This window comes from Cololabis saira, chromosome 16, assembly GCF_033807715.1.
Source record: "Cololabis saira isolate AMF1-May2022 chromosome 16, fColSai1.1, whole genome shotgun sequence".
Taxonomy (NCBI): Eukaryota; Metazoa; Chordata; class Actinopteri; order Beloniformes; family Belonidae; genus Cololabis; species Cololabis saira.
This window is the reverse complement of record NC_084602.1, coordinates 39,412,686-39,426,948: the sequence shown is the minus strand read 5'-3', so window position 1 is coordinate 39,426,948 and position 14,263 is coordinate 39,412,686. Positions and strand designations below refer to the sequence as shown.

The 14,263-nt window shown below is 42.4% G+C and overlaps 2 gene segments (V, D, J or C); both read left to right on the top strand.

Annotated features, from left to right (window-relative positions):
- The first annotated feature begins 7,177 nt into the window (after positions 1–7,177).
- Positions 7,178–8,782, top strand: LOC133462209 (immunoglobulin lambda variable 2-18-like). The segment is given in 3 exon segments: positions 7,178–7,247; positions 7,331–7,738; positions 8,775–8,782. Coding segments are annotated over 3 exon segments (486 nt in total).
- Positions 8,783–10,160: 1,378 nt separating this feature from the next.
- LOC133462208 (T cell receptor beta variable 29-1-like) lies at positions 10,161–10,876 on the top strand. The segment is given in 3 exon segments: positions 10,161–10,221; positions 10,341–10,687; positions 10,844–10,876. Coding segments are annotated over 3 exon segments (441 nt in total).
- Positions 10,877–14,263: the final 3,387 nt, after the last annotated feature.

Below are 14,263 nucleotides of genomic sequence, written 5' to 3'. Positions count from 1 at the left end.
CCCCGACAGCCGACCTCCACCGGGTAGATAGCAGCAGACCGGCCTGCCTCTCTGCACTCGGCAGCCAAGTCAGCATATTTGATTGCTTTCCGCTCGTCGGCAGCTAGGACTCCCTCCTCCCAGCGGATGGTGAGCTCTACGAACACAACAGACTTGGTTGCAGCAGACCAGAGGACGATGTCTGGCCGGAGCGATGTGGTGGAGATCTCGCGGGGGAACTGTAGCTGTTTGCCAATGTCAGCCCTCATGCTCCAGTCCCTTGCCTGAGAAAGAAGGCTCCGGGGGCCTTGTCGGCAGGTGACTCTGTTTCCTTCTCCTGGCCATACGAACCTGAGGACTTGGTCGTGCTGCCGTCTGTAGCACCCCTGCCCCAGCACAACCTTACAGCCCGACAGTAGATGCTGTAGGCTGGCGTTGGGTGCACAGCAGAGGGGAAAACTCTCTTCCTTGCCAAACCACTGGTGGAGGTTTCTGGGGCATGGCAAGGTGTCATAGGTTGCCCTGAGCAAGGGGAGATTACTGAAATGAAGCAGTAGATAAAAAGGTTTTAACCGTGATTTAAAGTAACTGAAAGTTATAGCAGCCCTGATTAGGGCTGTAGCAATATGATGATCTCACGATACGATACGATACATGATAATAATACATTAAAATAAAGCATAGCACTGGACATTGATGCTATGATTCTGGATTAAATTTCACAAGGACTGCATGTATTACCTGAACAAGATTGGCCCTAGCAGTGAACCCTGAGGAACACCATAGCAGATCCTCGTCTGTTCTGAAGAACAGATGATCAAATGATTTACCAAAATCAGCAAAAGGTAATTTAACATTTCACATCTGGTCTTTGTTCTCAGCCTGTTACCAGAAATGGTGCTATTAAAGTACATCACATAGTCAAGTTTTACTTCAATCATCTGTCCCGTTTTATCAGAAGAGGTGAAAACTGTTGACAGAGTCTTCAGAGTCTCGGTGTAGCTGGTGTCTGCTGCAGCTGTTCAGGAGTCTGCAGGTCTCGTCTGCCAGTCAAACAGATAAATTGAGGTTTTTGTAGAGACATTGAGGGAATCTGCAGCACTGTGTAGTTTAGCAGCACAGAAATACACGGTAGTGTCATTCAGTTTCAGGTTAGAAACTGTGAGGCTAGACTGCTTTTGACCATCTCCATCGAAGCTGATTTTTCCCTTCACATCTTCTTCAGGATATTGAAATTCCATGTTAAGATATCCCAGCAGATTCAGAGCTCCGTGTTTGTCCTGTTTGTACCACAGAATGACTTGATAATCTTGTATTTTATGTGAACATTTGATCTCACTGTCCACAGATTCACCAATTCTCTTGAAGATGGCAGGAGGAGTTTGGTCGACCCGTTTGGTGTCAGAGGCGCCTGTGGAGAAGCAGAGAGAGTTTTAACAGTAGGAAATGTTAACTTGCCTTGATCTTCCTCCAAAGTCTTTGTCCCTTACTTTTATTTCCTGGAAAATACAAGAACATTAACATGCAGATGATTAATGTGATGTTGAAGGATTTAGAGTTTGAGGTTCTGCATCCAGCTCCCATTTCAGGTCCTGTTTGTTCCACCAGCAGATGAAACCTTTGATGGTGTCGTTGTCAGAGCAGGAGTCTCAGAGACGTCTGAATCGCTGCTGCAGCTAACAAGGAAGGACAACAACTGTGTTGATTCATTACAATTGTTGAGGTCTGTCTCCACCTGCTGGAGTGAAAATCTACGTTTGTAAAAGAGGAATAGTTAGAATAAGAGAGAATTTGAAAGGATCAAAACGTTGAGGCTGTTAGGTCTATATCAACATTACATAAGTTCGTCGGCGTCAGGTGAGTTCTTCAGCGGACAAAGGTTTGGATACCGTTCGACTTCCAGCCTACTCAGGGTCTGGAAAGTTTTCTACTAGCTTGCACTGTGACTGGTGAACCCACGTAGATCGTTCAGCCACCTTTACTGCTGTCGGGGTCGCAATCTGGACAACAAAGGCGCTGTCCCAACGGGGTGATGACCATGTTTTTCGTCTCACCACTCGAATCAGGATCCGGTCACCTGGTTTCAGCAATTCCTGCGTAGGAGAGAGAGGAGAAAGCGGCAGCTTACAAGAACTTTGAACATCTTTCCCAGCAAACGATTTACTCATCCACATCGAGAGTGGATCTCTTCTTCGGCTTTCTCTTGCCATGTGTCCTCTTCCCATAGAGGGAGCTGGAGCGGCCGACCATGCACTACACCAATGGTGTGACAAAAACTTTTAAAGTAGGTATTTGAATACTTGAATACTTTGTGTACTATACCCTGCCTCCCTCCTGTTTGAGACATGAGACTTCCCATGTCTCAATGTAGCCACCAGGGGTAACAGGTTTTTTGGGTTTTTTGTCTTCCCGGATCAGGCCGATGACGGTGGTGTCGTCCGCGTACTTCAGGAGCTTCACAGACGAGTCCCCTGAGGTGCAGTCGTTGGTGTAGAGGGAGAAGAGCAGTGGTGAGAGGACGCAGCCCTGGGGGGCGCCAGTGCTGATGGTGCGGGTGCTGGATGTGGTGCTCCCCAGCCTCACCTGCTGCCTCCTGTCACTCAGGAAGCTGGTAATCCACTGACAGGTGGGGGCAGGCACGGTGAGCTGGGTGAGCTTCTGGTGGAGGATTGCGGGTGCGATCGTGTTGAACGGCGAGCTGAAGTCCACAAACAGGATCCTCGCATAAGTCCCTGGGGTGTCGAGATGATGCAGGATGTGATGCAGTCCGATGTTGACTGCATCATCCACCGACCTGTTTGCCCGGTAAGCAAACTGCAGGGGGTCGAGCAGGGAGCCTGTGATGTCAACATTACATAGTAACGAGGAAAGACACAGAGACTGCTTTGGAATGGTTTTTTAACGTACTTCTGCAGAAGGGGGAGAGCACAGCAACAGCAACAGGGGCAGCAACAGGGGCAGAGCCCCTGACAGCAAATGCTTCCCAAAGTATTCTCCTCCCAGAAAATGCTTTTATTGAGAATCTTGACAGGAACTGACCATATTTGGACAGTGAACAGTAAACAATGGGTGGAAGTGATAACGTGTGATCGAAAACATGACACTACAGTAGACAGATGTCACCAAAACAGTCCAAAACCCTGAGTAGATCAGGAAGTGGCATTGGGACATCTGTTAACAAAGCATGTGACAGTTCAGAAGGACAAAAACAAGTTTAAAGCTTAATTAACCTCACAGAGGCGTTAGCGACAGACGATGAGATCAGATGTATCAGAATGTCATTGAAATCAATGAAAATGACATCATAAACAGAAAAAGACTAGAAATACCTTATGTGTATAGCTATCGGAGTAGACTAATTCAATAAACCTTAAAAAAAAGTAGAGATTTGAAGGTGGGGTAAGACTCGGTAGTTGCCTTGTGGAGGTCGGGGGCAGCAAAACTGGAGACTCCAAACTCTTCAGCGAGGACATTTGGAGGTGTGGAGAATATTTCATATGAAAGATTTAATGATGAAAAACTGAATTTGAAATCAGTGTGGTTTTACTTTTATTTAAAACACTGCTGAAGAATTATATTCATTTTATGTAAAGTTCGGAGAGGATTTCTGAAGTTATTTCTGTTGTCCTGTAACTTGAATCTGTCTGACATCTCTATTCAGCATCTTCTAAACCCCCTCCTTTCCTTTTTAAACCTGCTACTTGGAGTATTTCTGGAGCTCCACCACCACCTACTGGACAAATATCCCTCCACGTGTCCAACACGTGAAATGACGAGCAGTTCTTGTTCAGCTGTTCCCACTTCTCACATCTCTGTCAGGCTGCAAGTCTTTCCCAGTCAGAGTCCCGGTCTCCATGCTGTCCTTGATGGATGGATGTTTGGTCTGAGAGCTAAAGCAGGTGGGGTTAAAGGCACCACTCTCCAGTCAGAACCTCCCATTCCAGTCCTGATTGTAATCAGAGACCACATCCTGGTTTGGTTGCAGGTGCAGAAGGGCTGTGAGGAGGTTTTTGTATTGAGGAGCTCTGAGAAGTTTCACTGTGGAGACTAGCAGCACAGAAGTAAACTGCACTGCTGACTTCTTCAATCGTTAACGTGCAGGTTTTTCCTTTATTTGCTTCTCCTGTGATCTTCACTTTCACTCCGTTTTCTAGACTTGCAGAAAGCTCCCACATGTATCCGAGGAGCTGCAGGCGTCCGTATGATTGTTTGTACCAGAGGATTTGGTAGTAGCTGTCGATACTATGTGAACAGTGGATGTCGGCGGTTTCCCCAGATTTTAGGAACATCACAGCTGGATTCTGGTGGACTTTGTCACTGAGAGAGGAACCTGTGGAAAAAAGATTAACATAAACACAAAATTGGCCAAATTCAGAAACCTGGAAATAGACTTGTCTTCTGAAATCTAGAAGTGCAGCTTCCAGCTGTGAAATCAATGTTTGGATCCTTCTGAGGTTTTTACCTGAAACCTGCAAGAATTTAAAAGCCAAGTGAAGCACAAAAATGAGCATTTCTCTAAACATTTACTGATGTTACACAATAAAGTAAAGTTTGTTAGTGTATCAGCAGTTATACTGATGACCTCCAACTATCTGTGAGTCATCCCTCCAACAGCTTGGTGGGGTGGGGTTAAAGGCACCACTCTCCAGTCACAACCTCCCATTCCAGTCCTGATTGTAATCAGAGACCACATCCTGGTTTGGTTGCAGGTGCAGAAGGGCTGTGAGGAGGTTTTTGTATTGAGGAGCTATGAGATGTTTCACTGTGGAGACTAGCAGCGCAGAAGTAAACTGCACTGCTGACTTCTTCAATTGTTAACGTGCAGGTTTTTCCTTTATTTGCATTTCCTGCAATCTTCACTTTCACTCCACTTTCTGGAAACGGACTGGTTCCAACAATGTATCCGAGGAACTGCAGGCGTCCGTCTGATTGTTTGTACCACAGTATTACATTATAGCTGTCAATACTGTGTGAACAGTGGATGTCGGCGGTTTCTCCAGATTTTAGGAACATCTCAGCTGGATTCTGTTGGACTTTGTCACTGAGGGAGGAACCTGTGGAAACGGCATCAACTAAGACACATTAGAAAATACAACCATGTCATGGATGAAGATGAAGATGAAGCTCAGCTTGAAAACAACATTTGGTTGTTTACCTGAAACCTGGAAGAAGTCAAAGGTTGTGTAGAAGACGGTGATGATCATGTAGCGTTTCATGACTCAAATCAAACAATTTCTTATTGCTGCCTTGTACACACCTTGTACACATCTGTGGACGTATTCATCCATCAGGAAACAGTTTCTAGGTGGGCGGGGCTTCAATGCCTTGTTTATCTAAACTACATGTGTAAACTACAGACATACTGCCCCCTGCTGGAGATAATTAAAATATCAAAAACCTGGATGGAAACACAAACCTTGGTGCAACTTTACAGAATCTACACCACATGAAAGACAGAAGAGTTGCAGGAGGAAGGGGCTTCACCTTTTTATCTTATTCCATCCAGTCAGCTGCTCTGCTGGTGATCTCATGGCTTCTCCAGGCAGCTGTCTGTACCAGAACATCTGGTAATAGAGGCTTCCCTTGGTGTGTCTGCAGTCCATCGCTGCATCGTCACCGAGGAGTTTCCACACCATGGAGGTCTGGGTGACATCACTGCCGTCAGTCAGACCTGGATGGACGACGGAGATGAGAGGATGGAGAGGAGAGGATGGAGATGAGAGGATGGAGAGGAGAGGATGGAGATGAGAGGATGGAGATGAGAGGATTGTTTATTGTTGTTTATTAAGATCCCCATTAGCTGTCACCCATGGTAACAGCTAGTCTTCCTGGGGTCTACACATAAAAAACATATAAATGTAACATATATAAAATTCGTACATTACTACGTGAATAGAGCTAAACTGAATGAGCTTGGACTATACTAAGCACTCCAAAATCCCGACCCACCCATCCACCTCCCACCACACAACCCCATCCTACTCCGTACATGCACAAAACAATAAAATAATGTACATGCACAAAACATTGAAAATAAAATCAAAATAAAACAATGTCAGATGTTACAAGAACACTGTTCTGGAAATCATCACATAGGTACAATTAAAGATAACACACAATCAGAGCTTGGTTTAGACTATTGATTAGAACATGTTTAGAAGTCAAGACAGATTAAAATTAAACATGGTATCCATGAGATCAAAACAAAACGAGAATTCTACATGTTATGAAATCAAAACTCTAGTAGATATAGAACAGTTTTTTGCATAGAGCATGATCTTGCAGCTGGTAGTACAAAAATACCCATGGTTACCTGCCTTGTGTAATGATCATGAACTTCATCAGCGTGGCACATCTTAGAATATAAACATCAGGGCTTAGATGTAATACACATTTTACGAAAGAAAATGAGCTGATTGGATGACAGCCTGTCTTCTACTTTCAACCAGTTGAGCTTGTTGTGCATTTTATTAACATTGGCTCTGAACGGACAGCCAAGGACCATACGTGCAGATCTGTTTTGCACAAGCTGAAGTTTATGAATATGTTTCTTAGCAGCGCATGACCAGACCATAGAGCAATAGTCCAAGTGAGATAGTACCAAAGAGTTAGTAATCTGCCTCATAGAATGAACATTCAAAAAGTGGGAACAGCGCTTGATCACAGACACGGCTCTGCCCATTTTAACCACTAAGTTATCAATATGTGTGGTCCAAGCCAGTTTTTGATCTAGTGTTAGGCCCAAAAGTTTTACGTTGTTGACTTGTTCTAGTGCAATACCTCTCAATGAGAGAGATAATTGTAACTTTTTGCTCAAAGAGTGACTAGAACTAGACTAGACTAGAAAGGATGGAGAGGAGAGGATAGAGAGGAGAAGATAAAGAGGATGGAGATCCTGGATGGAGATGGAGAAGATTTCTAAATGATTTTTCAAATTCACCTCCATTAGTAAAAAAAAAAAAATAAACGGGGTCCCCAAACAATTTCTACATTTACACCATTTTATTTAAAAACAATACTGAAGAAGAATAAAGTCATGTTTGTTGAGTTTCTGTGAACGTTTTAAACCTCCAGAGGGAAACACATCTAAGTAAATGACCAGTGCACAAACTCTTCCTGCACATCAGTTACAAATGTGATCAAATGTTTTTCCCTGATGACGTCACATCTGGGAGGAGCCAAACACGTTATAACAGTGATGAAGACGAGCAAGACGAAGACGTTCACCATGATCTTCAGGCTGTGTCTTATTCTGCTCCTGAATAACGGTGAGTTTTCCAAACAGAGGAACCAAACACACACGTCATCCTGCTGCTTCCTGACACCAGAGATGTCTTTCTTCCCTCCACAGGAGCCTGTAACGTCTACAACGTCCTCCAATCACCTCCCTCCGTCTGTAAGAGCCCGGGGGAATCCGTCCTCAGTGAGATCTACTGTTCACACAGCGTGTCTGGTTTTGATCGCATCCTTTGGTACAAACAGGACAAACGCGGAGCTCTGAAGTTCCTCGGATATCTGAATGTGAATTCCCCCAATCCAGAAGAAGACGTGAAAGGAAAGATCAGCTTCACCGGGGATGGGAGGACACATTCAAACCTTTCTATTTCTGCTGTTTCAGTAGATGACAGTGCAGTTTACTTCTGTGCTGCTAGTCTCCACAGTGAAACATCTCAGAGCTCCTCAGTACAAAAACCTCCTCACAGCCCTCTGCACCTGCAACCAGACCATGTGGTTGAGGATGAGGAGGAATATTTGTCCAGTAGGTGGTGCTGCAGCTCCATAAATACTCCAACCAGCAGCTTTAAAAAGGAGCAGAGGAGGTTTAGAAGATGCAGAGAAGTCAGACTCACTCACGTTACAGGCAGTACTCGAGTTGTAAAACAAATCAGGGGGGATGGTGGATTTTATCATATGGGGACAGATAATTTGTGGTGATTACAAATAATATAATATATTACAAATAATAGCACTGACCAAAACACCTGCAGAAATACTGCAGGAATGACATAGCAGCAGTTAAATGCAGCCTTCTGTAAGCTTTAAATATCCACTGGGCTTACATCAAATACATCAAAACACAACAATAAAAAACACTTTTCTGAACTTATCAATATGACTCTGTCCTTCACAGGATAAGTAACATGGATCACTGCAAAAACTCACAATCTTAACAAGAATATTTGTCTTATTTCTAGTTAAAATGTCTCATTTTAGTAAAAAAAATCTCATTACACTTAAAACAAGACTTATCAGTGGAAAAAACAACCATTTTCACCTGTTTCAAGTAGATTTTCACTTGAAATAAGTAGAAAAATCTGCCAGTGGAAAAATATTTTTTTTGCTTGTAATGAGAAGATAAATCTTGTTCCACTGGCAGATTTTCCTACTTATTTGAAGTGAAAATGTACTTGAAACAGGTGAAAATAAGTTATTTTTCTGGTGATGACTCTAAATGTTGAAATAGCAGTAAAACCACATTCATTGATGAAATGACATAAGGGATGGAAAGGGGGGATGGCAGTTTTACAGGGGGGATGATTTGGACCGTTTTTATTTCAGGGGGGGATGATTTGGACCGTTTTTATTTCAGGGGGGGATGCCATCCCCCCTCATCCCCCTCAACTCCAGTACTGGTTACAGGAGATGATCATGATTGAATTTGAGGCGGTACATATACAGTATCACACCACCAAATCTTTATTTTGAACATTAATGGCCTTGTTAGTCAGGGGCAGATGGTGTCTGATTGTATCTTTTTGCAGATGATGTGATTCTGTTGCATTGTTGGGTCACAGTTCAGTGACCCAATGTCTTAATTTAATTTCATAGAAAGTTCACGTTTCCTAAAGAAAATGTGTGTCAGCGTTGATGGAGATGGCAGGAAGAAGTCCAGCCTCAGCTTCTGAACTGAAACTGGACGACGGCGACATGTATTTCTGTGCTGCAGATTCCCCAGAAGTCATTAAAAACCTTCTTTTATCCGTTTGAATGCAGCTGTTCAGGAGTCTAAATGTCTCGTCTGTGAGTCAGACAGCAGCTCAACCAGGACTTAACAGAAAATATGAGAAAATGAGAAACAGAAAACTGGACTCATTGCCTTTCCACTTGGTAATTGTGAAGGCCAATAAATCCAGAGGTTTAACTTCATCATTGTATGAATTACTCCTCAAGTCGACATATAAAAACCTTACTTTTCAGTCACGTTGGGAGACTGATATAATCTGTGATGAATTACCCTGGAAACACATTTTCACCAACTTAAAACTTACCTCAGAAAATCCTAATCACCAGTTTATTTTAACTTTCTGCATATAACGTAACCAAAAAAACAACATGAAATGAACTAAATCAATTCTCCTCTTTGCAGTTTTTGGTCAAGTAACACCACACGATCATTCCTTCACATGTTTTGGCAATTTGGCCGTTTATATATATCCAACGTCACTGGAAAGGCTCCTGATTAATGATGACTCTAAGTTAAATTTACATTACAAAGAAAAAGTTCCGTACCTGGCAGGATTAACAGCCTAAAAAGATGCTTGCTCTTGGATGGAAAACACTGCATCATCTACCAACATGTCACTGGTTTCATCTGTTTATGGACATTCAACATATGGAACTTTCAGTGGCAAGAATTCCTGGTGCGGGACCAGGACATTAAAAATAGGGACACATGCCATTGAAAAACTGAAAGAACTGAATATTGACTGAGTATTTATCAATTTTTTTCTTGTCTTGCTTGTTTTGTCATGTTGTTGTGTTATTGCTGTCTTGTTGGATCGCTACAGGGTGGGTGGGGGTAACAGGTCATTTAAAGGTTTTTGCTATACAATTGTGTCCATAATTGTTCGATTTAATTGTATGCATCAACAAAATAATAAAAAAAAACAGTTGATCACAAAAAAAACTGCTGAATGGTGAAATATTTTTAATCCTTGAACGAGTCATTGTCCATCCAAGAGTGAACTTCCACCTTCTGACAGCATGAGCACATCATTGAAACTGGTCTTTGTGAGCATCTTTCTCTCCATCGGAGGTTGAGATCTGGTCCTCGGTGTTAAAGGCCTGATGCTCCATCTCTTCTTGAACTTTTACGCAGCGTCACTCCCACCTGCAACTTCTCCTCCCTCCTTTTTCTAATTCAGAGTTGAACAGCATTTAGTCAAACGGAAGATGAGAAGATGGAGATCGTCTTCAAACAAGAACTCCTCTCGCTGACCATCTTTCTGCTGTGGACTCCAGGTCATTTTCAGTTCAAGTGTTTAGAAATACAAGTTCACGTTAAACTCGTTCATGTCTGACGCTGAATACTCTGATAAATAGTACTCAGGGTCTATTCACCGGTTCTGTCGTCCCTCCAGGTCTGACTGACGGCAGTGATGTCACCCAGACCTCCGTGGTGTGGAAACTCCTCGGTGACGATGCAACGATGGACTGCAGACACACCAAGGGAAGCCTCTATTACCAGATGTACTGGTACAGACAGCTGCCTGGAGAAGCCATGAAACAGATGGTGTACACTGTTGAAAACACCAAACCTGACTTTGAAGCAGAATTCAGGAACGGAAAGTTCTCGGTCACCAGGCCTCACGTTTCCAGCGGGACGTTAACGGTGAAGGATCTGACGCCGGCAGATCAAGGCCTGTATTTCTGTGCAGTCAGACACACGGTGATGCAGATTCATGGAAGTCTGCACAAAAACCTCACAGTACTGCTGCGGGGGGGTGTCAAATACCACAAGTACAGATGCTGTGGTACTATTATAGGTCATGTGATCACCAGCAGAGCAGCTGATTGGATGGGATAAGATGAAAAGGCGAAGCCCCTTCCACCTGCAACTCTTCCTTTCTTCCATGTGTTGTAGACAGGGCGGCCCCTGACCAAATTGGGGCCCTAAGAGAAATGTTATTTGGAGGCTCCCCTGCCCTCAAACATCTCCCCATCCCAAATGTGTCATTGTTACAGAATGACAGTATCACAACATGCCATTTAACTTGAAAACCCGTCAATAATAACAAATGCATGGTAGAGGCATATATAATATATATATATATATATATATATATATATATATATATATATATATATATACACAGGACTGTCTCAGAAAATTAGAATATTGTGATAAAGTTCTTTATTTTCTGTAATGCAATTACAAAAACAAAAATGTCATACATTCTGGATTCATTACAAATCAAATGGAATATTGCAAGCTTTTTATTATTTTAATATTGTTGATTATGGCTTACAGTTTAAGATTAAGATTCCCAGAATATTCAATTTTTTTGAGATAGCATATTTGAGTTTTCTTAAGCTGTAAGCCATGATCAGCAATATTAAAATAATAAAGGCTTGCAATATTTCAGTTGATTTGTAATGAATCCAGAATGTATGACATGTTTGCTTTTGGAATTCAAATTGAAAATCACAATATTATAATTTTCTGAGACAGTCCTGTATGTGTGCAGACAAGTTAAAAAAAAAAAAGAACTGATGTCTGACAACGATGCATTAACTGTGACTGAATGGCTCAAAAACGAAAGAGTCATGGGACTTAAATGTCCAAATCCGAGTCCAGACCTCAACCACGGTGAAACGCCGTAGTGGGACCTTAAAACAGCTGTACATAAACCAACGTCTGCAAACCTCAAATAACTGCAGTAACGCTGGGAAGAAGGTTTGGCTAAAACATCTCCAGAGATTCTTCCACACCAGCCAGAACTATGAAACTGTTAAAGTTAGGAATAAAACACTTATTTGGAGTTATTAAACGCAAACGTGATGTTGAATCATGTCATGAGATTATATCTCAACATATATTCAACAACTATCCCAGTGTCAACAGCATCAAACCTTTATGTCAGAATGTAAAGAGGAGGAGCTTCATCTGTGACTCCACCCTTTAATGATCACATGATCAAGCTGTTGGAGGTTTGACTCACAGACAGTTGGAGGTCATCAGTATAACTGCTGATACACTAACAAACTGGTACTTTATTGTGTAACATCATTAAATATTTAGAGAAATGCTCATCTTTGTGCTTCACTTGGCTTTTAAAATGTTGCAGGTTTCAGGTAAAAACCTCAGAAGGATCCAAACATTGATCTCACAGCTGGAAGCTGCACTTCTAGATTTCAGAAGACAAATCTATTTCCAGGTTTTTGAATTTGGTGTTTTTTGTGTTTATGTTGATCATTTGTCCACAGGTTCCTCCCTCAGTGACAAAGTCCACCAGAATCCAGCTGAGATGTTCCTAAAATCTGGAGAAACCGCCGACATCCACTGTTCACACAGTATCGACAGCTATAATGTAATACTGTGGTACAAACAATCAGACGGACGCCTGCAGTTCCTGGGATACATGCTGGTGGGTTTTGGATATCCAGAAAGTGGAGTAAAAGTGAAGATCGCAGGAAATGCAAATAAAGGAAAAACCTGCACGTTAACGATTGAAGAAGTCAGCAGTGCAGTTTACTTCTGCGCTGCTAGTCTCCACAGTGAAACATCTCAGAGCTCCTCAGTACAAAAACCTCCTCACAGCCCTTCTGCACCTGCAACCAAACCAGGATGTGGTCTCTGATTACAATCAGGACTGGAATGGGAGGTTCTGACTGGAGAGTGGTGCCTTTAACCCCACCTGCTTTGGCTCTCAGACCAACTATTCCTCTTTTACAAACGTAGATTTTCACTCCAGCAGGTGGAGACAGATCTCAACAATTGTAATGAATCAACACAGTTGTTGTTCTTCCTTGTTAGCTGCAGCAGCGATGCAGACGTCTCTGAGACTCCTGCTCTGACAACGACACCATCAAAGGTTTATCTGCTGGTGGAACAAACAGGACCTGAAATGGGAGCTGGATGCAGAGCCTCAAACTCCAACTCCTTCAACATCACATTCATCATCTGCATGTTAATGACACCAGTTTTGTTCTGTTCTGTTCTGTTCTGTTCTGAAGAGCAGAACAGGGTGTGCTATGGTGTTCCGCAGGGTTCAGTGCTAGGGCCAATCTTGTTCAGTTTATACATGCAGCCCTTGGGAAGTATATTTCAGAATCACGGCATAAACGTTCATTGCTATGCAGATGATACACAGCTCTATATGTCTATGAAGCCAGATGAAACAGAACTGTTAAGATAAACTTCAGTCATGTCTTAGGGACATCAAGGAGTGGATGACTGCAAATGTTTTGCTTCTAAATTCAGATAAAACCGAGGTTATTACTTTTGGTCCAAAGCATCTTAGGAAGGGATCAGATATTGTTGTGATGGCCTCCAGTAGACTAGATTACTCTAATGTATTATTAGCGGAATGTCCAAATAATTCTCTGAATATCTTCCAGCTGATCCAAAGTGCAGCAGCATAAATGTTGACAAGAATCAACAACAGAGACCACGTCCCTCCAGTGTTTGCCCCTCTCCATTGGCTCCCCGTAAAAGTTAGAATCAGAGTCAAAATTGTATTACTTGCATATAAAGCCCAAAATTGCCTAACTTTGCAGTGTTGACAAGACCTAATAGTACATTATTTCCCTTACGTAGCTCTCTGTTCTCAGAGTGGAGGTTTACTCGTAGTTCCTAGAGTATCCAAATGAAGATGTGGAGGACGGGTCTTCTTCGATCAGGAAGAGTTACTATGGAACCAACTTCTAATCTGGTTTAAGGAGGCTGACACAACCAACACAAAAAGCAAATTTCAAACGTGATTATTTAGCAAAGCCTCTATTTAGTGTAAACTTTAGTGTGTTAGGGTCAGTATTCATAGCTGCAGCTACAGGACCAGACTAGAGCAGCTGGTCTGAAACAGATCTTTATCCTACATATGCAGCCATTTTTGGAGTTGTTAAAGGCAAACGTGATGTTGAATAACGTCATGACATCATATCTCAAAATATATTCAACCACTATCCCAGCTTCAACATGATCAAACCTTTATGTTCATGTACAAGGAGGTGAGAATGTAAAGAGGAGGAGCTTCATCTGTGACTCCACCCTTTAATGATCACGTCTGCAGGACAAATGTGTTGGAGGGATGACTCACAGACAGTTGGAGGGTATAACAGTATAACCGATACACTAAAAACTGGTACTTTATTCTGTAACATCAGTAAATCTTTAGGGAAATGCTCATCTTTGTGCTTCACTTGGCTTTTAAAATGTTGCAGATTTCAGGTAAAAACCTCAGAATGATTCAAACATTGATGTTACAGCTGGAAGCTGCACTTCTGGATTTCGGAAGACAAATCTATTTCCAGGTTTTTGAATTTGGCCATTTTTGTCCACAGG